The 24,698-nt window shown below is 38.5% G+C and overlaps 1 protein-coding gene across 5 annotated transcripts in view; it reads right to left on the bottom strand.

Moving 5' to 3' along the window:
* STXBP5 (syntaxin binding protein 5) overlaps positions 1-21,033 on the bottom strand; it is a 169,071-nt gene extending 148,038 nt beyond the window's left edge. For all 5 annotated transcript variants that reach the window (XM_005684892.3, XM_018053317.1, XM_018053318.1 and 2 more), the window contains exons 1-2: positions 20,569-21,033; positions 19,242-19,339 (exon numbers count right to left, since the gene is read on the bottom strand). In XM_005684892.3, the coding sequence (XP_005684949.1) occupies positions 19,242-19,339; positions 20,569-20,721 (251 nt within the window). In that variant the 5' untranslated portion in view covers positions 20,722-21,033. The remainder of the gene's footprint in view (positions 1-19,241; positions 19,340-20,568) is intronic.

Here is a 24,698-nt window from a genome sequence, read left to right as displayed (position 1 = left end):
AGCGTTTCTCATGATGTACTCTGCATAGAAGTTAAATAAGCAGGGTGACAATATACAGCCTTGACATACTCCTTTTCCTATTTGGAACCAGTCTGTTGTTCAATGTCCTGTTCTAACTGCTGCTTCCTGACCTGCATACAGATTTCTCAAGAGGCAGGTTAGGTGGTCTGGTATTCCCATCTCTCTCAGAATTTTCCACAGTTTATTGTGATCCACACAGTCAAATGCTTTGGCATAGTCAATAAAGCAGAAATAGATGTTTTTCTGGAATTTTCTTGCTTTTTCCAGGATCCAGCGGATGTTGGCAATTTGATCTCTGGTTCCTCTGCCTTTTCTAAAACCAGCTTGAAAATCAAAGTCTTTAATATCTACCTAATCCTACCAGTCATCTTTGTTTCTGGAGTAAACCAACAATATACCTGACCCATGACATATGCCAGACACTTCCTGCACAGCTACACTCGTGGTTCTTGTCCAGACAAGCACCAACCAGCAAGACTCCTGAAGGGAACTTCAGAAGATGAGGCTGTTTGACTGGGAGCAGAGTCTCTGAATACAGACATGATCTCTGAACGCAGACATGACCCTCAAGGTGAGTAGACGTGCCCCTCAAGGTGAGTAGACACTGAATCCTGTCTCAAATGACCATTAAGACATTGGGTCCACACCATGAGGTTCCTGAAATTTGGTTCTGTCCAAAGCCATTTTGCATAGATAAGTATGCTCACAGATATTTTAGACAGGACCAAATTCAAGAAGCTTTTGGCATGGACCAAATACCTTATGAATGTTTTAGATAGGCCCAGATGTCCTACAGGGAATTCTCTAAGAAAGCAATGGGTGGGGGGGAGGGGGAGAGAGAAATATTTACAGGAATAAGTAATATAATAAAACTATCTATTAATGAAGAATAATCAGGAAGATATATGTAAGGACAAAGGACACATAAGCAGAAACAAAGACCTACTAGATCTAGTAGAATCTTTTATACTACCGTACCAAATTTAAATTCAAAATAGGCATTCATTCAGTTGCCTAAACGGTTTTATACACACACACACACACACATATATGTTGGTAATGGAGGGAGTAAAGAAGTAAATGCATCATTAGTATCATCATAGCAGCTAACATTTGTTGGAAACAATGTGTCAAGCACTATACATGTATCACCTCACAAAAAGCACCCTCTATTATAAGCAACATTTTTACAAATGAGGAAACTTATACGCAAGGTTAAATAAGTTACCCATAGAGCTAGTTAGTAAGGAAGCTGGGGTTTGAACTCATGCAGTCTATTAATAACTCCAGGACATACACAGAGACACAAACACGAACACACCATCATCAAACCTCACTTCCCAGAAAGAAAGGACCAATTTTCACATCTAAACATCACCTGACTTATTTCAAGTCATTTAAAAACTGAGAATATAGAGGAAACACTTATAGTTGAGACTAGGAAAGTCAGACTTATCTGAAACAATAAAACCAGACCAAATGTAACTTTTAGTAGCAAGTAAATACCATAAAACCGATAAAGGTTTGAAAGCCTTCCTTACAGCCTACCTAGGCTTTTAAGAGTTTCAGGTAATAGGAATATGGTGATCTTCTCTCTTCACTCCCAGAACCTGCAATAGTGTTTGGCACATAGCAGGCATTTAATAAATATCTATGAATGAATGACTTTATAAAATCTAAGAAACCTGTTTACGTCCTGTCATATCTGCTTAGGTAAAATTAAGCTCATTTTTCAGAAAGTCAACCAAAAGTACAGGATACTAGAAACACGTTCAAAGTTCTTATTTCTATCAGGAGACAAGACTAGATTGTCTTTAAGGGTAATTATAGCTCAAAATTCAAGGAAATCTATATTTCCAGCCTATTCATTTGACCTTCCAGTCATTTGTTAGGTCGGTATTACAATCATAGCAATAGCTCCTCTTATTGCTGCTTTTTTCTTCTGGGATTTTTCCACTGTATTGTCAGCAAAATAGAATAAAAAACAGTAAAAGAAGCAGGCAATGGGAACTCAGCCAATCACACGTTCTGAAAGAATAATTCCTCAGCAAACTTCACTACCGTCATTGCCACTATGCACTATACACATACTTGGACTACCTCTACTTTTATGAAGAATGTGGTAATGATCAGTGCTACATAAAGTACTTAGTAAACTATTAAGATCTTTTAATTATATATTTTCTTAAAGAATCTGTTCATCAATTCCTGTCAACAAAGAAAAGGTCAAAGAAAGTATCAGTATTGTTCCAACAGCAACAGAAGAGACATATTCGATTTTGTAACCAGAAACAGAAGACTCAAGTATTAATCCAGTGGAAAGCAACTGGAGGACTTTGATATCCTGTGCAGTATCTGAAAATACATTTATATGCTGCAAAGTTTAAAACAAGGATGTAGATAACCATATTTTTCATGAACTCATAAATTAGTAACTAATAAATTATCCCATGTTTAATTATGTAACATTCTGTGAATGTAACTTTCAGCAGATATTCTGCCAACAAACCCAGAAAGACTTTTAACAGTAAACTGTTCTTCCCTGACGCCATTAAAAACAGTAAGCCCAGGCGCAGCATTTGAATCCATCAAAAAGCCAGAAGATTTCCACTAACTTCTGTTACCACTTCTTTTAGTACATCCTTAGACTTTCAGCAAACAGGGTAATTCATACTTCTTCAAGGATTCCAGTAAGACTTCAAGGTGTCTACTCTGAACCAGCATACTATTATGTGAAGAAAAGGTTGGTGGATGATTTTTTATTTTTAATGGCCTAAGTCTTAAACTGTAATGTGATTATTTCTCAGTAACAAAGATAAATTCCAAATACTGCCATAGTGTGGTCAAAGAATATTGACAAAAGGATTCTGAAAATGAAAAGAGAATGAGCTTTAGCTTACCATTTACTCTGTGTGAACATAAACAAATCACGTTGCATGTGAAAGCCTCCCATTCTGTTATTCTGTACAGTTATGAGGAATAAATGGGGCAACAAATAAAAGGGCAAACAATACATACAATCTGTTCTCAAAGAAACTTCTAAAAGGTAGCAGATAACCAGAAAAAAAAAAAGGGAAATATGCAAACTGAACCATGATAACTAAGACAACCTATGTGGGCTGCAGCGTTCTCACCTGTGAACCGTGCCCCTGCCTGCCTCACCTGATCGGTTTAAGGATCACCTGCAAATCTAAGACTAGACTTTCCAACCTCCTAATCAGACTCCATGGTCTTTCACTACTGTTTCTCATATCCAGTGATACACTGCTAGGAAGATGAGTAAGGCACACCCAGAATTCCAGTTCCTTTTCACCTTCATAAATACTTCGTACCTCAGTTTCACAGCAATGTCTCCAAAGGCAATGACAACAAAGTGTCAGCTTGTTTCCTCTCAAGATGTTATGACTGCTTTAAAATGACATCCTCTCTACATACACTGTATTGAATGTGTTTCTTATCTACCATTTGCCTCACAGAGTACTATTACCCTGTCTACCAAACATTTAACCAGTCTTTAATTCTGGCTCTACATCATAAGCAGCCATGAACAATTACAACAAAAAAGAAATTACAAATGTCAAACTCCATGCCAGACTCACTAAATCAGAATTTTCTATCTAGAGTGGAAATCTAAGCACATGTTTGGGCATTGTTTTATTTCATTTTTTCCCTCCAGTGCCACAAATCATTCTAATGTGTAGCCATGGCTGAGAAAAACTGGAAAACCTTGTGGCAAAAGCATAATTAAGCATTATCTTCTATGAAATTTATATAGATACATACACACATAGACACAAGGCATTTATTTATATATGAATAATTACTCTGGCCATCTGATGCGAAGAGCTGACTCACTGGAAAAGACCCTCATGCTGGGAAACATTTAAGGCAAAAGGAGAAGGGCGTGGCAGAGAATGAGATGGTTAGCATCACCAATTCAATAGACATGAATCTGAGCAAACCCCAGGAAACAGTGCAGGACAGAGGAGCCTGACCTACTGCAGACAACATGGTCACAAAGAGTGAGATACAACTTAGTGATTAAAGAACAACAAATTAAACTGTTTCATTTGAAAAAAAAAGCTGAAAAATTATGAATCCCCTTAATGTCATTGTAGGTCTTACTTTTTAAACTTCTAAAAATTTGCTACTTCCATTTGAACTAGTTCTAATCAACTTGATAGGTTTAAGATAGGGAAGAATATTTCATTTTATATTTTATGACCTTTGAATATATTTACAATACTAAAATTTTTGTCAAATAGCAATTATTTGCACTTTTATAGTACAGTACCTCTAACTTTATAGTTTCATTGACTTGACAAACATCAATTTAAACACCTTTTTAAAAATTAAAGATCATGTATTTTTCACCTATAAAAATTAATACAGGCTTCTGATTTCTGGTCCAGCACATAAGACACTTGCAAGTTGTCATTTCATCCTAACAACAAATAAAAAGCTGAACAAATGAAAGATCAACAACTTATCTTAGATTTAAAAGAATTCACAGGGCAAATGACTGCTCCCAAAACTGCAGAGACAGGCCAATACAGAGAAGGACAACATACCAAAACGAACCAACCAGCAGACACATTTGCAGGAATCAGTGCCGGGGCACAAAAACCTCGATTACACTTGATGATGAACTGCTAGAGGCTTAACGTAGACAAGTTTGAGAGAAACCCCAGGTGGACCCAGTCATGGGGAGAGGGGATTTCCCACACTTCTGTGAGTTTCACCTCCAAGAGCTCTACTATGTTCTATCTGAGAAAAATGCCCTCTTGGAAAGGGAAAGGCAACCATTTAAAAATATACCGGAGTGTTCTGTTCATAACAAGGTCTACCCTTAGGAGCAATAAACAGAGCCTAAACTGCTGGGGGTTTATCAGAGCCTAACTGGCCTGAAGGAAGGGAAATCAACTTCAACCCTCTCCTGCCACCCTAACTCCTTTGGCAGAAATGGCAGGAGCAGGGAATTGAGAACAGTTGAGAAGTTCACAGTCCAGAAGCACAGGCTCACAAAAAGACTACGATCTACACACAGGCCTACAGAACGCTTCCCCTCCCCTTACCACCAAAAATTAATCTAGACAGAGACCTTACATCCTTCAAAAAACTGAACTCAAAATGGATGGCAGACCTAAGTGCAAAATGTCAAACTATCAAATTCTTATAACATAGGAGAAAACCTAGATGACTTTGCATACATCCAAGGCACCATTCATGAAAGAAAGAAAAAATGATCAACAGGACTTAATTTAAAACTTCTGCTCTGTGAAACACAGTATCAGAGAATAACAAGACAAACCACAGACTTGAAGAAAAAATTTGCAAAAGACGACTGATAAAGGACCATTATCCAAAATATATAAAGAACTCCTAAAATTCAACAATAAGCAAACAACCCAATTAAAAATGAGCCAAAGACCTTAAGAGACACTTCACCAAAGAAGATATACAGACGGCATATAAGCATATGAAAAGATGCCACACATAGGTCACTGGAGGAATGCAAATTAGTACAAGGAGATATCACTACAAATGTATTGGAAGAGCCAAAATTCAGAACCGACAACACCGACTGATGATGATGACGTGCGGCCAAATAGCTCTTGTTCACTGCTGGGTGGGAACACAAAATGGTACAGCCACTGCGGAAGACAGTTTGGCAGTTTCTTATAAAACTAAACATACTCATACAATCTAGTAGTCTTATTCCTTGGTATTTACCCAGAGGAGGTGAAAATTTATATCCACACATAAAACCATGCATGGATGTGTATACCTATTTTTTCAAAACCTGGAAGCAACTAAAGATGTCCTTCAGTAGGTGAATGGATAAATAGACCGCAGTACATTCGGCCAATGGAATAATACTTAACAAAAAAAAGAAATGAGTTATCAACTATTAAGAGATAAGGAAAACTCAAATGCATATTACTGAATGAAAGATGATCTAAAAAGGCCGCTATGACACCAACTATATAACATTCTGAAAAAAAAGGCAAAGTTATGGAAACAGTAAGAAGATCACTGGTTACCAAGAGGTAGGGGAAGGGGAGAGATGAATAGGTAAAGTGCAGAAAATGTTTAGGGCAGTGAAACTATTCTGTATGATACTATAAAGGTGGATACGTGTCAATATCCAGTTGTCAAAACCTACTGTATGTATAAGACCAAGAAGGAACCCTTACGTAACTATGGACTTTGAGTGACGATGTGTCAGTGTAGGTTCATCAACTGTAACAAATGTATTGCTCTGGGGGGGATGCTGACAATGGGGGAGTCTGTGCCAAATGGAAATAGAAATATATAGGAAATCTCTGTACTGTCTGTTCAATTGTGCTGTGAAGCCAAAACTGCTCTGAAGAGTAAAGTCTACCAAAAAAATTAATACGTTAAGAAGTGAAACTAGCCACACTCTCATAAAGGTGGACGTAATTTTTACTTCTTACTCACAATGTTAACATTCTGCCAGTCTGCTACCTAAGCAAAACTATATTGTGCACTATTTCTACAGTAAAACAAAATGCTAAAATTAACCACGAAAGATACACAGGTCAACATTTAAAACTCTCTTAACACAATTTTTAGTAATTTACAGTAAATGTCCAATGTGTTTGACTGCTTTTCTTGTGAGTGACATATTAACTCAAAGTGACTGTGGCGTCTAGACTAAAGTATAATTACAGCATAGTGCTTGTGCTCAGTCACATCTGACTCTGTGACCCCATGGACTGTAGTCTGCCAGGCTCCGCTAACCATGGAATATTCCAGGCAAGAATACTGGAGTGGGTTACCATTTCCTACTTCCGGGGATCTTCCTGACCCCAGGGATTTAACCCGTGTCTCGCATCTCCTACATTGACAGGCGGATTCTTTTCCACTAGTGCCACCTGGGAAGCCCCAATTATAGCATTAACTGGTTGAAATAGGTCTCGAGCTACATCGTCCACTATTGTTTTGAATGAGAATTTATTATTTTTGAACAGAGTGGTTGAAAAATATCCACTTATTATTTACTGCTTGGGAGTTAGGACTATCTCTAAAGGGGTCAAAATAAATTATATTTACTATCACAGGCAGTTCTTTAGAATGGCTTTTGATACATAAATATACTTTCAAATGAACCACTTGTTCAGTCATCTGTGAAATACAGTCATAAATAATCGTGGTCTGGGTTAAAGAAACAAGAAGGAACATACATTCTCACGTATCAAGTAACAGTCTTTTACCCCAGCACTCACTCTCAGATGCTTAATGGTTAAGTTCTTAAGTATGCATGACCAAGTGAATTTTAGAAGAAAAACAAAACACATTATGAAAAATATAGTACAAAGCCTACAAATACGGAAAATCTGTTTCAACACTTTTTGTCCCTTTCAAAAGACAATATATATATATATTAATATATATATTATACACACACACACAAAAGGAAAGCAATTTGGCAGAAAGTACTGTAATAGTTGATGCCACTAGATTTAGTCACGTTTGGCAGAGTACTGCTGTGAAAGAGCCGAGGTAACTGCTATTACTACAAAAGATTATGTACTTTCAAGAAAGGGTAGGATTAATCACTCTTCAACAGACAACCTCACCAGGAAAAGCTTCAAATGGTCTAGACAGCCCTTACTGAAAGGGAAACACAATCAAAAATTGTTATAAAAACATTCCTAATTAAAAAAATAAACATTATTCAATAGTAACTACTGTATAATTTCTAAGTCTACATTATTTAGCAAATAGCATCATGTGCTTAGCAAATTCTTATTTCCCAATGAAGACTGTATTGAAGTCAAAAGCATTAGCTAATTTTTTTTTCTTTCTATTCATGCCCAGATAAGGGAATGTTATTCTAGATCAATGTTCGTTTTTACATCATAGCACCAGTAAAAATACATAGTACGTTCAGTATGTCATCATTTCATTTGTCTTTATATAATAACCTTTAGATAGGTTAACACCAGTTGGAAAAGTGAAACTAAGTAGAAATTAGCTTTATTTACTGAATAAAGTTTGTAGTTACTGCTAGTGAAAAGTTATATAGACAGCGAACAATGATAAAATTTTTTCAAAGTAGATATAATTTTGCAATTTAAGTACCATGTATATTCATTCCAAGAAAAGGCGAGGAACCTATCTGACTCTTAAAGAAGGTAACCATGCACATAAATTTACGTCTAAGAGCTTTATGGGTTTTTGTTGTTGTTAATATATTTTTTCAGGTTTTCTTCCACAGGTGAAAATGATTTATTTTTCATCAAAATTCGCAGACATCTAAGAAATCAAGCATCATGATGAACAAAGCTAGTGGAGGTGATGGAATTCCAGTAGAGCTGTTTCAAATCCTGAAAGATGATGCTGTGAAAGTGCTGCACTCAATATGCCAGCAAATTTGGAAAACTCAGCAGTGGCCACAGGACTGGAAAAGGTCAGTTTTCCTTCCAAACCCAAAGAAAGGCAATGTCAAAGAATGCTCAGACTACCACACAATTGCACTCATCTCACATGCTAGTAAAGTAATGATTAAAATTCTCCAAGCCAGGCTTCAGCAATACATGAACCATGAACTTCCAGATGCTCAAGCTGGTTTTAGAAAAGGCAGAGGTACCAGAGATCAAATTGCCAAAATCCGATGTATCATCAAAAAAGCAAGAGAATTCCAGAAAAATATCTATTTCTGTTTTATTGACTATGCCAAAACCTTTGACTGTGTGGATCACAATAAACTGTGGAAAATTCTGAAAGAGATGGGAATACCAGACCACCTGATCTGCCTCTTGAGAGATCTGTATGCAGGTGAGGAAGCAACAGTTAGAACTGGACATGGAACAACAGACTGGTTCCAAATAGGAAAAGGAGCACATCAAGGCTGTATATTGTCACCCTGCTTATTTAACTTCTATGCAGAGTACATCATGAGAAACGCTGGACTGGAAGAAACACAAGCTGGAATCAAGACTGCTGGGAGAAATATCAATAACCTCAGATATGCAGATGACACCACCCTTATGGCAGAATGTGAAGAGGAACTCAAAAGCCTCTTGATAAAAGTGAAAGAGGAGAGCGAAAAAGTTGGCTTAAAGCTCAACATTCAGAAAACGAAGATCATGGCATCCGGTCCCATCACTTCATGGGAAATAGATGGGGAAACAGTGGAAACAGTGTCAGACTTTATTTTTGGGGGCTCCAAAATCACTGCAGATGGTGACTGCAGCCATGAAATTAATAGACGCTTACTCCTTGGAAGAAAAGTTATGACCAACTTAGACAGCATATTCAAAAGCAGAGACATTACTTTGCCGACTAAGGTCCATCTAGTCGAGGCTTTGGTTTTTCCTGTGGTCATGTATGGATGTGAGAGTTGGACTGTGAAGAAGGCTGAGCACCGAAGAACTGATGTTTTTGAACTGTGGTGTTGGAGAAGACTCTTGAGAGTCCCTTGGAGTGCAAGGAGATCCAACCAGTCCATTCTGAAGGAGATCAGCCCTGGGATTTCTTTGGAAGGAATGATGCTAAAGCTGAAACTCCAGTACTTTGGCCACCTCATGTGAAGAGTTGACTCATTGGAAAAGACTCTGATGCTGGGAGGGATTGGGGGCAGGAGAAGGGGACGACAGAGGATGAGATGGCTGGATGGCATCACTGACTCGATGGAGGTGAGTCTGAGTGAACTCCGGGAGTTGGTGATGGACAGGGAGGCCTTGCGTGCTGAGATTCATGCGGTCGCAAAGAGTCGGACATGACTGAGTGACTGAACTGAACTGAAGAAATCACAAACTTTAACAAAATGTTTACATTCATTTCTATTTTTAGAAGTATCTAAATGTTCCTACTTATCTCAATATAACATTAATGAAAATATTAAGAAAAAACTACAAATATCAATCAATATATTTTAAATTAAAATTAGGAAGAAAAGGTCTCAAACAAGCTGAATACTTCAATAATAGAACTGATGACTGAACTGTCCCCAAAGGATGCCTGATAAGTCATCTTCATTATCATAGTAATTATAATTCACCAGAAAAATAATGCATCTTTCACAGGGTCAAAAAAAACTTATGAAAATAAATTAACTTGGTATATAATGGTACCATGTATCATTGGTTCTTCACAGTATTTTTCTATTTATGACTAAAAGATTAAATTTAAATTCAGTTTCCAAGTGTAATTTATGAGACTTAACTATAAAAATCTGTGTAGTCATTCCTTCCTGAACATTCCTCCTTAATTTAAAAGCAAGGAAGCTGAATAAACTGGAGTGGGTTTATTCCCTTCTCCAGAGGATCCTCCCAACCCAGGGACTGAACTTGGATCTCCTGCATTGCAGACAGATTCTTTACTGTCTGAGCCACCCAGGAATCCCAATAATTCCTTCCTGAGCATTCCTCCCTCATTTAAGAGCAAGGAAGCCTAATAAACTAGAGCAAGGGTTGGCAAACTTCAGCATGTGGGCTGAATCTAGCCCACTGCCTGATTTTATAAATAAAGTTATATAGTGAAGTATCTACATTCTTTCCTGCAAATACTGTCTATGCTGCTTTTGTGCTACACTAGCAGAGTTGAGTTGCTGGGTCAGAGATGATAAAGCCAAAATGTTTACTACCTAGCACTTTACCAAAAAAAATTGCTGACTCCTGAATTAAAGATTTAGATCTTCATTACTTCATTTGCATGTACACATACACTCATCTTTTATATGACCTTTAGTAGAGACCATACTAAGCTAATCATTTAAGAATCTGCATGTTCCTTCTGTTTTGATTGTATAATTGTATACTGACCTCTGTCCAAATTTCTGAACTTTTCATAAGGCAGAGAATATTGGTTGATTCTAATTTGCACTGCTTTGGACTCTACTGCATCTTCTCATAACATTTCTGACAGTTAATAAATTCCTAAAGGCCTATTTTTAGATACTTAATGACTATATCATATTACATATAAAAGGATGGTAATATAGATATTTAGATTTTCAATAGTGAAGTAAGAAAAAGATGGCTACATGAGAAGTAGGGATGAAATTAAAACCAAAAATACATCACAAAAACAAAAGCACTCAGCTTTAAAGAATTATTTAATGGGGGAAAAAAAAAAGATTCTAGACTTAAGGAATCATTAAACACATGGCCCACTGTGGAGCACTAGTAGTAAGGAGTCACTGTGTCAATGATTCTTTCCCCTAACCCTCCTTCCACTCACGCACTCCCCCCGACCAAAAAACAAAAGTAACACATTGAATGGAGCGATTAACAAAATTCAGAATTTCTTTAAAATGAATGCAAAAGAGTGAGATTAAAGCAACTGGGATCACCAAATCCAGAAGTAGATGACTACTCTTTAAATTCTTCAAAAATGTTAAAAGTTGTAATAATGATATATGGAAGATAACTAACTTGTCTTTCCTCTTTGATGTTACAAATAAAAATCAGAAATGGGTTCAAATTAAAAGTACAAGACATTATATGGAAGCCTGAACATTTTCATAGTAAGAAGTCTGAGTATTTAAATCTGAAGGTACTATTTTCTTCTTAGAGTGACTTATCTCACAAGTGATTAAGGCAAGGGAGATATATCAAGTACCTTTTGGTAGTCTTTTGACGATGACAGTTTTATGAACTCTGTTTATTTAATAGAAATCAAATCAGTTACTCTGTTCTACTTCCTCCAAAGTTTTACACTACTATATTATGTTTAATAAAAGGTATTCAAATATTAAAGGTATGCTTAGCTGCTCAGTCGTGTCTCACTCTTTGGGACCCCATGGACTCCTTTGTCCATGGGGATTCTCCAGGCCAAGAATACTGACTGGAGTGGATTGCCATGCCCTCCTCCAGAGGATCTCCCCAACCCAGGGGTAGAACCCAGGTCTCCCGCACTGCAGGTGGATTCTGTACCATCTGAGCCACAGGGAAGCCCAGGAATACTGGAGTGGAGTGAGCCAATCCCTTCTCCAGGGTACCTTCCTGACCCAATAATCAAACCAGGGTTTCCTGCATTGTAGGTGGATTCTTTACTAGCTGAGTTACCAGGGAAGCCCCAAATTTAAAAGATAGTATACAGGCAAAGGTCCTTTTCTCTGTTATCATTTTGCTATATCCTTAAACAGACATCTGTTTAGTTCAAACCAAAGACATTTCATTGATCCACAATCTTAAAATACCTTCCAATGATGATAATGCCAAATCAGGACAGGATATTCTCATTTAAACATTACAAATCAGTGCTGACACTCTGATTATTAATTTCCTTCTTGTAAATAAGGTGTCACTCCCAGTGCATGAAGTTAAAGTCAAAGAAAGACAACCAAAGCTTATCTTTTTTTTAAAGTATAATCACCACTATAGTTCACTTATTTACATGTACATTGCTAGTTATTACTATTCCAAGTACTATACAATTACCAGATTTGCTATTCAAATTACATGCTAGCAAGTCAATGAAATTAGTCTCTATTAAATTTCTTATATAAAATTTAATTAAATCATATAATTAGGAACCCAGCATTATTTTTAAGTAATCTCATTTTAATTTTACAACCTGACCACTAACACTCAAGAAAGGAAAGCAAACTTTGTTAACAATATTAAAAATTCCCTAACTTTCCTATGTCATATTGAGGACTTACTGATTATACAAGGAAAAGCAACAATTCACCATCTTATTCAATGTGAGCTGTTGTTTCAACAATTAAAAAAATGTTATTCCTTGCTCCCTTTTGTAAACAAAAGATTACAATTCTGTATCTGCTGACTTATGAATGCAGTCAATGGGTACAAAGAAAAGGAACCCACAATGGAAGTGAGTCCAACACTTCACCCTCTGTAACAGGTACTCAGAACAACCAATCAGAAGATACTCTAGACAGAGGTGGTCCACAGCATTCCCAAATCCTCTGCAGAAATTCACGATCATAGAGCTGGAAGAACTCTTAGAAATCACCAATCCCTATTTTCTAGTTTTACAGAGAAGGAAACTAGAAGCCTAGAGATTTTAGTTGGTTTATCCAAAATTAGCCTGAAGACCAGAGCATAAACTTTTAATAAGGTTAAGTCCTCCAACATTCCTTTACCTTTCTCTGCCAGAATGGCAAAGTCAGGTTATAATTTTAAAAACAAATTATACTAAAAGAAAAAAAAAGGAAAACAAAGAGAATACCTAACAGAAAAAAAAAAAAATGCCTATTTTACTTAAAGCCAAAAGTGCTTACCAACCACAAATTTGATTCACCAGTAACTAACATATCCCTTTTCAGTTCCATTCACATTCTATCATACTTTTTTCCCCTCCACAAGAAATTCATTGTAAAATAACTGCTTTCAGGCAGACAGCTTTTCTGGTAGTTTCTAAAGTCAATGTGTCTTTTTTTCCTGCTGCCATAATCCATGCTGAGAATCACAACCTATAGCTGACACAGTACTCATTCTTCCTTTTATACAAAGTCCTCTTTAATGAGTTAAGAGTTGAGGAATAAAAGTGTTTCAAAGTCCTTGTTTCTCCTCTACAGCTAGAATTTCAAATGACTAGAATTCCTCTATGAACAAAAAGGACGGTGAGGAAGAAGAGTAATAAAAATGTGGTTTTTAAAAAACAGTTTCTAGCTAAACGATTTCACTTTTAACTACTTTGAACAAAAATCTATTTCCAAATTTTTCCAATATTGTGATTATGTTCTGTAAAATAAATAAGCAGCAAGTCAAACACTGCAATGCTAACTTATTGTACAAAATCTTTAAGCAGTCATTTATCAACCACTGTGTATAACAAATCTTCACGTATTATCTTATCACATCTAAGTAACAATTTTGCAAACCTGTGGTTGAAAGAAACACAACCATTTTTAAAAAGACAAAATAGTACTTTAAGATCTTTTCTTCAAAGACTGTGTCAGCTATAAGAGTAAATGAAATTAAGGCCTTCCTACACAGTGCCTGGCACCGAGTTGCCTCTCAGCAAGTATTTGCTGAAATAAATGAAAGAAGTGAAAATCAAAACCACAGGAGAAACTCATATTTATAATAATATCATATTGAACAGTCACTGAAACAGTCATTGGTATGCTCTTAAAAACTATACATTTACATTATTGCATTTAATTCTGATTCTCACTTCATGAGCTAGGAGGGTTATTCCAACTTAACTGGTGGAAGACCTAAGACAGAGTGTAGTGGCTCTCAACCAGGAGCATCTGGAAGTGTAAGGGCATCTAGAAGTATGAGGGCATCTGGGTCGCACACTGACAGCAGAGGTAACCTAGCATTTAGTAAGCAGGAACCATGGATACCAAACAGACTACAACATCCTGGACAAACCCACACAATTATCCAGCCCCAAATGCTAGCATTACTCAGAGACACTGACCGAGAATAAACGGACAAAGCCAAGCAGCTAACAGTGACTTTACACTAGCTCAATAACAAAATCCAAGAAATCACTGGGGACCAACCCAAAGGCAATCAAATATAAAACTGTATCCACTTCTTAAACTAAAATAGGTCTAGGCTACCTTCTCAAAATGGCAAGAGGAATAAACTAAAAGATGACATAATTTTTTTTTTTTTTTAAATTTAAATGATTTTTTTTTTTTTTTTTCTTAATTTTAAATCTTAATTCTTAATGCGTTCAAACATGATACTCCTCCCATAAATCTCTCTGTCATCATACAGATGACATAATTCTAAACTCAATACTACTCTGCCACCTTCTTTATCAAGTTTTCGTTTTCTGTCTTATAATTGCTTCAGGGCAGTATTTGAACTTTATCTGCAGCTACTCCCTCTAAGATCTGATACAAAGAAATCCTCAAGTCCTTCTCCAGTTCCCATTCTACTTCCCCTGCTTTGGATCCACTTTACTACCCATACGGATTAATAGTGACATACAAAGGTTGCCTTGGTTCTATTTTTCTCATCCATGACACACTGCCCTGCTAATCATCCGAAAGGTCACAGTCTATCTGACAGCATCTCTCTCACATAGCTACAATGATTCCTTACTGAGTAACAGCCAGGTAACTCAAGTTGACACTAAAGTTTTTCCACCAATTGGTTCCTTATTTCTCCCAACTCAATTAGGATTACGATTTCAACCAGTCTCTTTAGTATCCTTCCAAACTACCATAACTCTCTTTTCTCTACTCTTGACCTGTTAGCCTAGAATAATTTTCCGACTTCTTTTCTACCATTCTGAATCCTCATCTACTAATGTGCAGAAATGTCAGCAAATGCAATAAATTCAACTGTAGTTTCACTTTGTGTTATGCCAGTAGCTGCTGCTGCAGCTAAAACACTTCAGCCATGTCTTTGCAACCCTATGGACCATAGCCCACCAGGCTCCTCCGTCCATGGGATTCTCCAGGCAAGGATACTGGAGTGGGTTGCCATGTCCTCCTCCAAGGGATATTTCCCACCTAGGGAATGAACCTGCATCTCTTATGTCTTCTACATTGGCAAGGATGTTCTTTCACTAGCACCACCTGGGAAGTAGACCCCTAAATAATTCTAATTTCAACTATGTGTAGTTTTAATCCTTGAAAGCAAGGAACATTTTCACTTCTTTTCCCCATTCAGGACAACATATAACTACTTAGAATCAAAAAGTTGTTTCTTGAAGAAATCATCTAATACAGCATCTTCATTTTAAAAGTAAGGAAAAAAACCTAACTCAAGGACACATAATTCTTTAGTGGCAAGATATGAACAAGAGATAAGGGCACAATTCATAATCAAATGTTAACACTTAATAAGTGCTTATTAAATGAACTCCAATGTACAGAAAGCCTTTTGTAACTCTGCATTCAATAACCTTACACTGAAATTTGAAAGACAGGTTTACACCTTATCAAAGCAGAGACTGCCGACCACGTTTTCCACAAGTCAGGAAGACAAAAATGAGGTCCTTTGATAAGTTTGATACTTAAAAAACTCATGAGTTTTTACAAAACTTCAGTAAGTTTTCCATTTTTTGGCACAGTCCTTGAAATATTCATATGTAAAATGACCTCATTGTGTTTAGGAAAAAAAACTTAAAAATAAGATCAGGGTAGACCATGCTTACAACAGACTATGATGCAATTCAGAATTATACTAGTAAACCAGAAGTCTAGATAAGGACAACAGCAGCATTCCTAGCAATGCCTTCATTCTTCAGTTAGAACCTTTTTTCTCCCTTTTCTGTGTTCCATTTGGGGACAGATGATTATTTTATCCCAACAGTTCTGATGCCTAGATTACCTGGAAGAATCAAACTGCACCCACTTCTACATGGCAAGAGGAGAATTAAGATAATTAAATCATTACTATGACTTGGCATATGAAATTATGCTCTCCTGCTTCCTATCAGTAAGTTCACTCCAACTTCATATTCACTCTCCAGAAGCCAAGAAGGCTGAACACAAAGCACGTTTATATAATTAGATTAGTCATTCGCTATACATTAATGCTGCAAATACATTCAATTGATCTTGCATCATTATTGGTTAGATACTATTTAAGGATTCAGATTTCCACAGTTCTTATCTACAAACATTAGATATCAGATATAAATTCCATATTTTATTCCTAATCTCAAAACAGAACTTAATATAGTCCTTCAACATTTAGGAAGATATTCTATTAGTTAAATTAGACATCCAATTCAAATTCTAATAGCCCAATCCCACTTTTAAAACTCTCCTACTCTGCTCCACAGTTAAATGAAAGTAAAGACTTTGATTTACAAGTATATTTCTGTCCTAAAGACATCTTTTAGAACAAATGTATTATAGGCTATAAGAGTCTAATATGAGAAAAAAACAAAGGACTAAAAGAAACTGAATAAAATAGTGAAAAACAGCTAGGGCAAAAGAACAGACTTAGAATAAGTCTGCACATTAAATCAATATGGAGCTTGGAAATAAACTATAGCTGCCCAGTTTTCAAAACAAATGGAGAAACAAACAAATTTTAAACCACATATGGTAGAAATTATATAAGAATAAAAAGATCTTACTCACTTTCTACAAATATAAGCCATAATAAAGCTCATGAGCTTATCTTCTACCTAAACTTGACAGGAGGAATGACTAGGTGGTATTACTGGTAGGCAAACCAATTTATCACTCTGGAATGTTCATATAAATCTCATAAAAGGGAAAGCAGAAATATATTTGATAAATTCCTTAATTTCATTCTAAATATAGTAAGAAAAGTTCTAAAAAAAATTAAGTGTAAATGTAAATTATAGGTTTCCTTTTCATATAGTATTTAACTATGAAGCATGTACAGAAGCAAAAGACTGATATAAGTGACGAGTTTGTACACCTGATCCCTGCTGTCATTTGGCAATTAACATTAGGCCTAACACTTTAACCTCTCCCCTTGCGTATTAATAATATGCTAATTACTCAAATGCATTAGGGGTAAAAAGTCTTATTTAAGAAAAATATTTGGTTTTATAACGTCAGCCTTGCTTGCAGTACTTATTATATTAAGTTATAAAAGAAGCAGACTGGCTGTTAAAAACAGTTATGTACATAAAAAAATTGAGACCACATTGGGTCTCAATTGGGAAAACAGTAAAAATTAAACCCACTGAAAAGAAAACCAAAATAATCTAAAAATAACTAATTTAGTTCCACACTTTTCCCCCTTTGAGTCCAGGCGATACTCTCTTTGTGAACAAAAAAAATTGACTTTTCATTCTGAACAGTCCATCTAGATCAACAACGCACTACTTTTGCCACTACACAGAGCTGTGCTGGACAACTAGTACCCACACTGCCAAAATTTAAATCCCATCTTCACAAGACTAAAACAGGAACCCTCCACTAGAAAGGTATTGATCACTGGATATAGGAATATCTAAACAAATGAAGTAAAAAAATTTCAGAATCAACTAGATAATTTGGGAAAGAACCATTTAGACATACTGTATTAGAAACTCACAAACTGAGATCTAGCCTGGTCAGATATTACCATTTTACTAGGTATGAGAGTACTATTGATATTTACTATGAATGATAGTCTTCACTTAGTAACACAATTCAATGAAAACTTTTATAAGCATTTTGAACATAGCACATTAATCACAAAGGAAACGAGGCATATCCTGATACCATATATAGCCCTACTTTGAAATGAAGACTTTGAAAGGTAAGGAAATGCAAAATACATGTTAAATTAAATGCAAGCTTCCCACCCTCCTCCCCCTTCTCAGAAGGCAGATAAATCTAAAATGTGGAGAGCACAGTTCCTTGTATCTCTGTTTATTATCTGGTGTTTTTTTGCTATTTATTACCAACACATTACCTCACTAATATATAGGAAGCAGATACCCTATTGATGGTGAACAAAGCATTTTCTTTTTAAAATCTTAAGCTTAAGTTTAAAAATAAGGGCAATGTAGGTAAATGTCACAGTAAAAGTAAACACAATTTTACTTCAAGTTTTAATAGTTTGAGAGGAATTGTTAAATATTCTCCATTGTTCAGACTGAAAAAATGATCTCGAAGAATGGGTAGATATTTGGAAAAACATGCTATGATAAAATTATAGTTCATGCATAACTAGGAAAAATGTCTCTATACTTCAGAGTACAGTTAACCTCACAGTATTTACATATACATCACAAATGTAGATCATGATGGGGAAACATATCAAGATAGTATACTTCTCTATTTGCATTATACTAAGAAAATGCTCTAAAACTTCTAGAAAACAGCAACACTTCGTAACTTATAAAATTTACATTTGTTTTCTAATTTTTTTAGATGATCAGGTCAGAAACTAATTCAAATTCAATCTCTAATTCAATAGAATAATAAATAGGTCATAACTGGAACATCTACTATGAACAATATTTTTAAAAAGCAAATAAAATGTGCCTCGTGCAATTGTCTTTAAGCTTCATCCTCAACATAGTCTGTTCAATAGACCACTACTATAAGCAGATATATTTCCCCTTAGAAACTTCTACCTCCTTGCAAAGACAGTAATTATTATTACAAACCTTTAGAACTCTTTTTACGCATTTTTAGCTATGTATAAATTGAGAGTCAAGACACAACAAGGCAACACACAACCTGAACGTATGTATAATCAAGGGGAAAAACAATCACAGGATTTCACATTAATACCTGATCATACCATTTCTTTGGAATTACACAGGAAAAGCAACTAATCAGCAAAGAGAATGACTGGGGAAAAGTTCAATTAAATTAAATGAAAGGATACAGCCTTAAAGCACCCGTCTGAGTTCCCACTGCCAGGATCTTCTGTACAGGATCAAAGGCCAGGGCCGAGGGTTGATAGGGAAATCCATGGCGAACAGTCTAGGCATGGGCAAGTGACATCACAGCAACCAGGGCAGGAAGCAAAGTTTTAAAACAGAAAAGTCAGAGACATTAGAACCTAGAACCAATTAAGAACCTATTATAACTGAAACAAAACACACATACATGCACTGCTATTTAAAAAAAAACTATGAAAACTATGAATTCTACATCACATAAAAACTTATGCAAGTAAAAACTGAAACAAACAAACAAAAAAAATCGATCCCAGTGTTACATTTCTACTTTCTCATCACAGAGGTACTCTAGAAAAAAATTTAACATTCTTTTTACTCTTATGTCTGAGAATAAATTATTAAAGTTGGCAGTGGTAAAAAAATTCTATAAATTCATTTAAAAATGCAATTCATGCTTATTTCAAGTGTGATAACTTCATCCTTACTTTATTTCTATGTTAAATGCAAGTATGTTTACGGAAACGCTGTCATAATTAATTAAGGATTCAGCAAAGGAATTAGCAAAAATCTATCTCATCATGTTGCAACCGTAACAGAATGAAAATAAATACAGCATCTATTTTTGCATCTTGGTATTAAATCCTTAATTTTAGGCTACTGAAGCAAAAAGTATAATACACACTTAAACTCTGACTTACGAACGCCTGGTATTTATGAAGAAGGCAGGTATTAATACAGACACAAGTTTGTATTTCTCACTGAGCAGCTGGTGAATTAATTCGCTGCATCATTCTTTCTGAATTACACATCACTATGGCAATTGCCATACAATTAACAGGCAAAAATTCCACTTCTAACTTTTCCACCAAACACAAGGCTAACAAGACCCTGTGATTTCATATGTGAAGTCTCCTACCACATTTTAAGGTGAAAATGAGCCAACATCCAGTTGAACACGTCTATCTTTTTCATAAACAATATTCGTTAGACACTTCCCAAAGGAAACTTGGAAGTCGGTGAAAAATCTATCAAAATGCTTGAATATAAACGTCGTTGATTAAGAATACGAATTAAAGGTCAGTATGCTGGAAGCAATCCTGAAATGACTGCCGCATGTGAAAATCAACGAAAAGAGGAGTAAGATGATGTCAATCTCCAAAATAGCCCACCAAGCAAATGTGTGCTGTGGGAGCGAGCCCTTTTATTCGCGGTATTGAGTATTATTGGCGTTCTAACCCTGGCACTCAGGCTTAAAGCCCGAGGTGCCCCTAGAACGACCCCAATTTTCGCGGGGCTGCGCGCTCCGTTCACCTTGCAGAGCTGAAAGTGCTCGGACTGGAGCGTTTCCTGGATCTCGGGCTCCCGGTTCCCAGGTGGGTGCTGCTGCTGCTGCTGCTGCTGCGAGGCCGAGGACGAGCCGGCGGTCAGGCCGTCCAGCACCTTCCTGATGTTGAATTTCCTCATGGTCGCGGCGGGGCTCCCCCGCACCCCGGGAGCCGAGGTAAGGGGCGTCCCCAGGCAGGGGGGAACCGGCCCGGGCCGAGAGCAGCTTCGACCGAGGACGCAGAGGAGCAGGCGCGAGTGGGAGTGTGAGGGGAAGGAGGCAGCTGGGGAGAAGCGAGAGATAATCCGAACAGGAAATGCTGCGACGACGAGAGCGCAGCGGCGACCAGAAGCCCCGCCGGCGACCCCTCTCGCTCTGAGGCCGCCGCTTCAGCCGCCGCCGCCGCCGCCGCCTCGCTCCGCGGCCCGGCGGCACAGCAGTGGCGGCGGCGCCCCGAGCCCGCGCCGCCCAGCCTCACCTGGCGGCGGGCTGACTCTGCGCCGCGCCGCCGCCCCGGCTCGCCCCCGCCGCCGCCGCGTCCATGGCCAGCGGCTCCGCCGCTCGTCGCCCGCCCGGGCCCCCGCAGTCCCTCAGCGCTTCCTCCCGCTCCGGATCAGCCGCCTCCTCCTCCTCTTCCTCCCGGGGGTCGCCGGCTCTCCGCGTTCGCCGCTTGGCCTCCTTGCCGCTCAGCGCCGCTGCCCGCCGGGCATCGCACGCAGGGCGCCGGGGTGGGTCCCCGCGCTCTCTGCCTCGCTTCTCCGCGGCTGGTTCGGCCCGCCCTCGCTCGCTCCTTCAGAGCCCCGGCTGCCCTCCTCAGGCACCGCCGTCGCCGCCGCCCGCAGTCCCGCCCGGCCGCTCCCTCCCGCCTGACAGGGCGCCTCGGCACAGGCCAGCAACGCCCGCTCCGAGCAGCAGCGGCAGCCGCGGTTACAGCGCTGGCCGCGGCGGTGGCGGCAGCTGGGCCTCGGCGGAGCCGGGCTGCTGAGCATGCGCACCGCGCGTACCCACCCCCTCCGGCGTCTGAGTGGAGCTGGGGCTTAAATTATCCTCTGCGAAAATCCCAGACCGTGGCTAAATTTCTCCCATCTCAATCGCCCTGCCAGTGGATGCAGCTGGTTCTCCTGCAGCTGGGGTAGTAAAAATGTTGATGACTACCAAGCAGCAGGAAACCTTTACTTCAAAATCGGTCACTAAGCGAGGGTTTATATTCTCACCCTTTAACGAGGCACACACTCCCAGCTGCTGGCTGCAAAATGATTGTTGCTGTTTTATTGATGGTATTTGTTTTGGGTTGATTTGGATTTGGATTTTGGAAAAAGAGCGTCTAGACAACGGTTATTTCTGTGGCAAGAGTATGACAGACTTAGAAAGGTACTAGGAAAGGAGATGAACCTAGAGTGGGGGAAATGAATTCTTTCCTGAAGCTCTTACTATTGGTAGGATGAAAGCGTGGACCTGGCAGGTAGCTGCTAGAATGGGATAGGCTGCCAAAGGGAACCGGTTCCAGGGCTGGGTGTCTGCCCCAACCAGTGACACACCAGCCCTGGATTCAGTCTGCACGCTAAGGTGGTGGAGATGGGGGTGGGAGAGAGGGTAGAAGTAAAGAGCGCGGGCACTCATTTCAGAATCTTCAATCCGTCCTGTAATGCTGTTGTCCACTAAGCAATCTCCAGTAGCTTCTTCACTCTTGCAAGGAGAAAGGGGGAAAGAAGGAAGTTTAAGCTCGAATCTTTCCATTGCTTCACTGTCACAGTCTCACTTGGATGCTCACAGACAGATGTCTAGCTCAAGTTTGAAAAGATAGACTTATGCTACGGTTACCTTTTCCGGAGAGTGAGTTTAACACGGAAAGGTGGATGGGAAGCAGAGGTACTGATTAGGAAGGAGTGGAAACTAGGAAAAACGTAAAGAAAAGGTTGGAAACCCATAAAGACGAATTCTAATTAGTGAGGTGGAAGTGGGAAGAAGCGTACTCTCCCAAAGCTGGCAACTCCCAGCCCCTGACGCTTCTGAGTTACAGAGGGTTTTCTGAGCCCAAATAAGAAGTTCCCGCCCTCTTCCTTATGATTGGTCGCCTCCCGCCCGGTGCAGGGAAATTCTCGTCAGGTTATTGGTTGAAATGACAGGCTGTCAAGAACAGTCAACAAACCAGTAGCGACTGAGCCTCAGGAATTTCGGGAAATGTAGTACTCTGGAGCTTCCGCATCCAAGAACGCTGTCTTACACTAGAAACCTATAAAATTGTTTTAATATGCATTGAATTTAATATTTATTGAATATTTATTGAATTACCTAGTTAATTCACTAGGCGTAACCAGCGATAAAAACAAGTTTTAAGATTTTTTTCAGGCCATTTCTAAGTGGCTCTGAAAATTTTGTTTACTGATTACATTTTTGAGTGTCGAACACTTTGCTAGGTACTGAAGACTCAAAGCTTTCAACGAGCTCGCCAGTCAAATGGGAGCAAGCCTCAAGTAAATAAATAATTGTGAAACAATGTGATGAGTTCACTGAGGGAATCATGCAAGAGAAGGACTGAAGAGGGTTAAGGGAAGGCAGGAGAAGGCCTGGAGATGGGGAACTCATCATAGTTGGAGGAGTTGGCTAGGTGAAGAGGAGGGAGAAAAGCATTAGAAGCCAGCTGGGAGACGGTCAGAATTACCTGGAGAGCTTTTTAAAAAATAGGTATATCTCCATAGGGTGAAGGGTGAAGTCACTCAGTCGTGTCTGACTCTTTGCGACCCATGGACTGTAGCCTACCAGGCTTCTCCGTCCATGGGATTCTCCAGGCGAGAATACTGGAGTGGGTTACCATTTCCTTCTCCAGGGGATCTTCCCGACCCAGGGACTGAACCCGGGTCTCCCACATTGGAGGCAGACGCTTTAACCTCTGTAAATTGCAAAAAAAGAGAGATCACTTCCCCACAGAATTTTATGATCCACCTTTTCACCTAGTTTGAAAATATATCTGTTGGATGATTTGTCATCACTGGATTATGAAACTGTTTGGAGAAGGGACAATTTCTTGCTGAGAGGCTTTGTGGTATAGTGGAAAAATCCTAGACTCCATTGTCTGCCAGACATGGATTTCAATCCAGACCTTGGTAACATGGGCAACCTTGGACAAATTCCTTACTTTTCCTAAGGGTCAGATTCCTCATGTGTAAAATGAGATTAATACTACCTTCTTCCTTGGGTTTTGGAGGATAAACTGGGGAAGAAAAATGTAAAGTTTGCACTAATTAGGTACACATTCAGTTCAGTTCAGTTCAGTCGCTCAGTTGTGTCCAACTCTTTGCGACCCCATGAATCGCAGCGCACCAGGCCTCCCTGTCCATCACCAACTCCCAGAGTTCACTCAGACTCACGTCCATCGAGTCAGTGATGCCATCCAGCCATCTCATCCTCTGTCGTCCCCTTCTCCTCCTGCCCCCAATCCCTCCCAGCATCAGAGTCTTTTCCAATGAGTTAACTCTTCTCATGAGTACACATAGTAAAATGGAAAAACTGCTATCAGGGTCCTTGGGGAGAAAGGGACCTCAACAAATCACCAGTTTAGGCCAGTACCCCACCAATTTAAGGGGCGGGGACTTTTGGAATTTTGTTTTGATTTTTACACTTCATCCCTCTCATCAGATCATGAACTCATCCTGACATTCTCAAAACTTTCGTTCCCAGAGGACATGTAAACTTTAAACAATTTAAGATGAATATTGAGCATATCTGCTACTGTAGGTTAGCTTTGTACACTTGCAATCTATCTTCTCCTGCTTCAGAGACATATCTACAATTCTGTTAGGCAAAAAGCAACAACACTCCCAAATATCTACTTTTGTGATGGCAAAGATAAAATAAGAGATCCTCAAACGCATGATATTTCATCTCAGTTTCAACTAATTAATTGGTTTTAAATTAGGATTTTATTTTAAAATTAAAATTAATTAGAAATTTAAAGTTTATGATAAAAATGACTAAAAATCAATAATTTACATTATTCATTTAAAAATTTAGCACATGGGGTAGTTTTACCCATAGTAATCTCACAACAAAATTTTATTTATTTATTCTTGTTTTGTTTGCTTGAATGACTCAGTATATCAATTCCAAACAATTGAAT

The sequence above is a fragment of the Capra hircus genome, chromosome 9, assembly GCF_001704415.2.
Source record: "Capra hircus breed San Clemente chromosome 9, ASM170441v1, whole genome shotgun sequence".
In the NCBI taxonomy this organism is placed as follows: domain Eukaryota; kingdom Metazoa; phylum Chordata; class Mammalia; order Artiodactyla; family Bovidae; genus Capra; species Capra hircus.
This window is presented reverse-complemented; position numbering and strand designations above follow the sequence as displayed.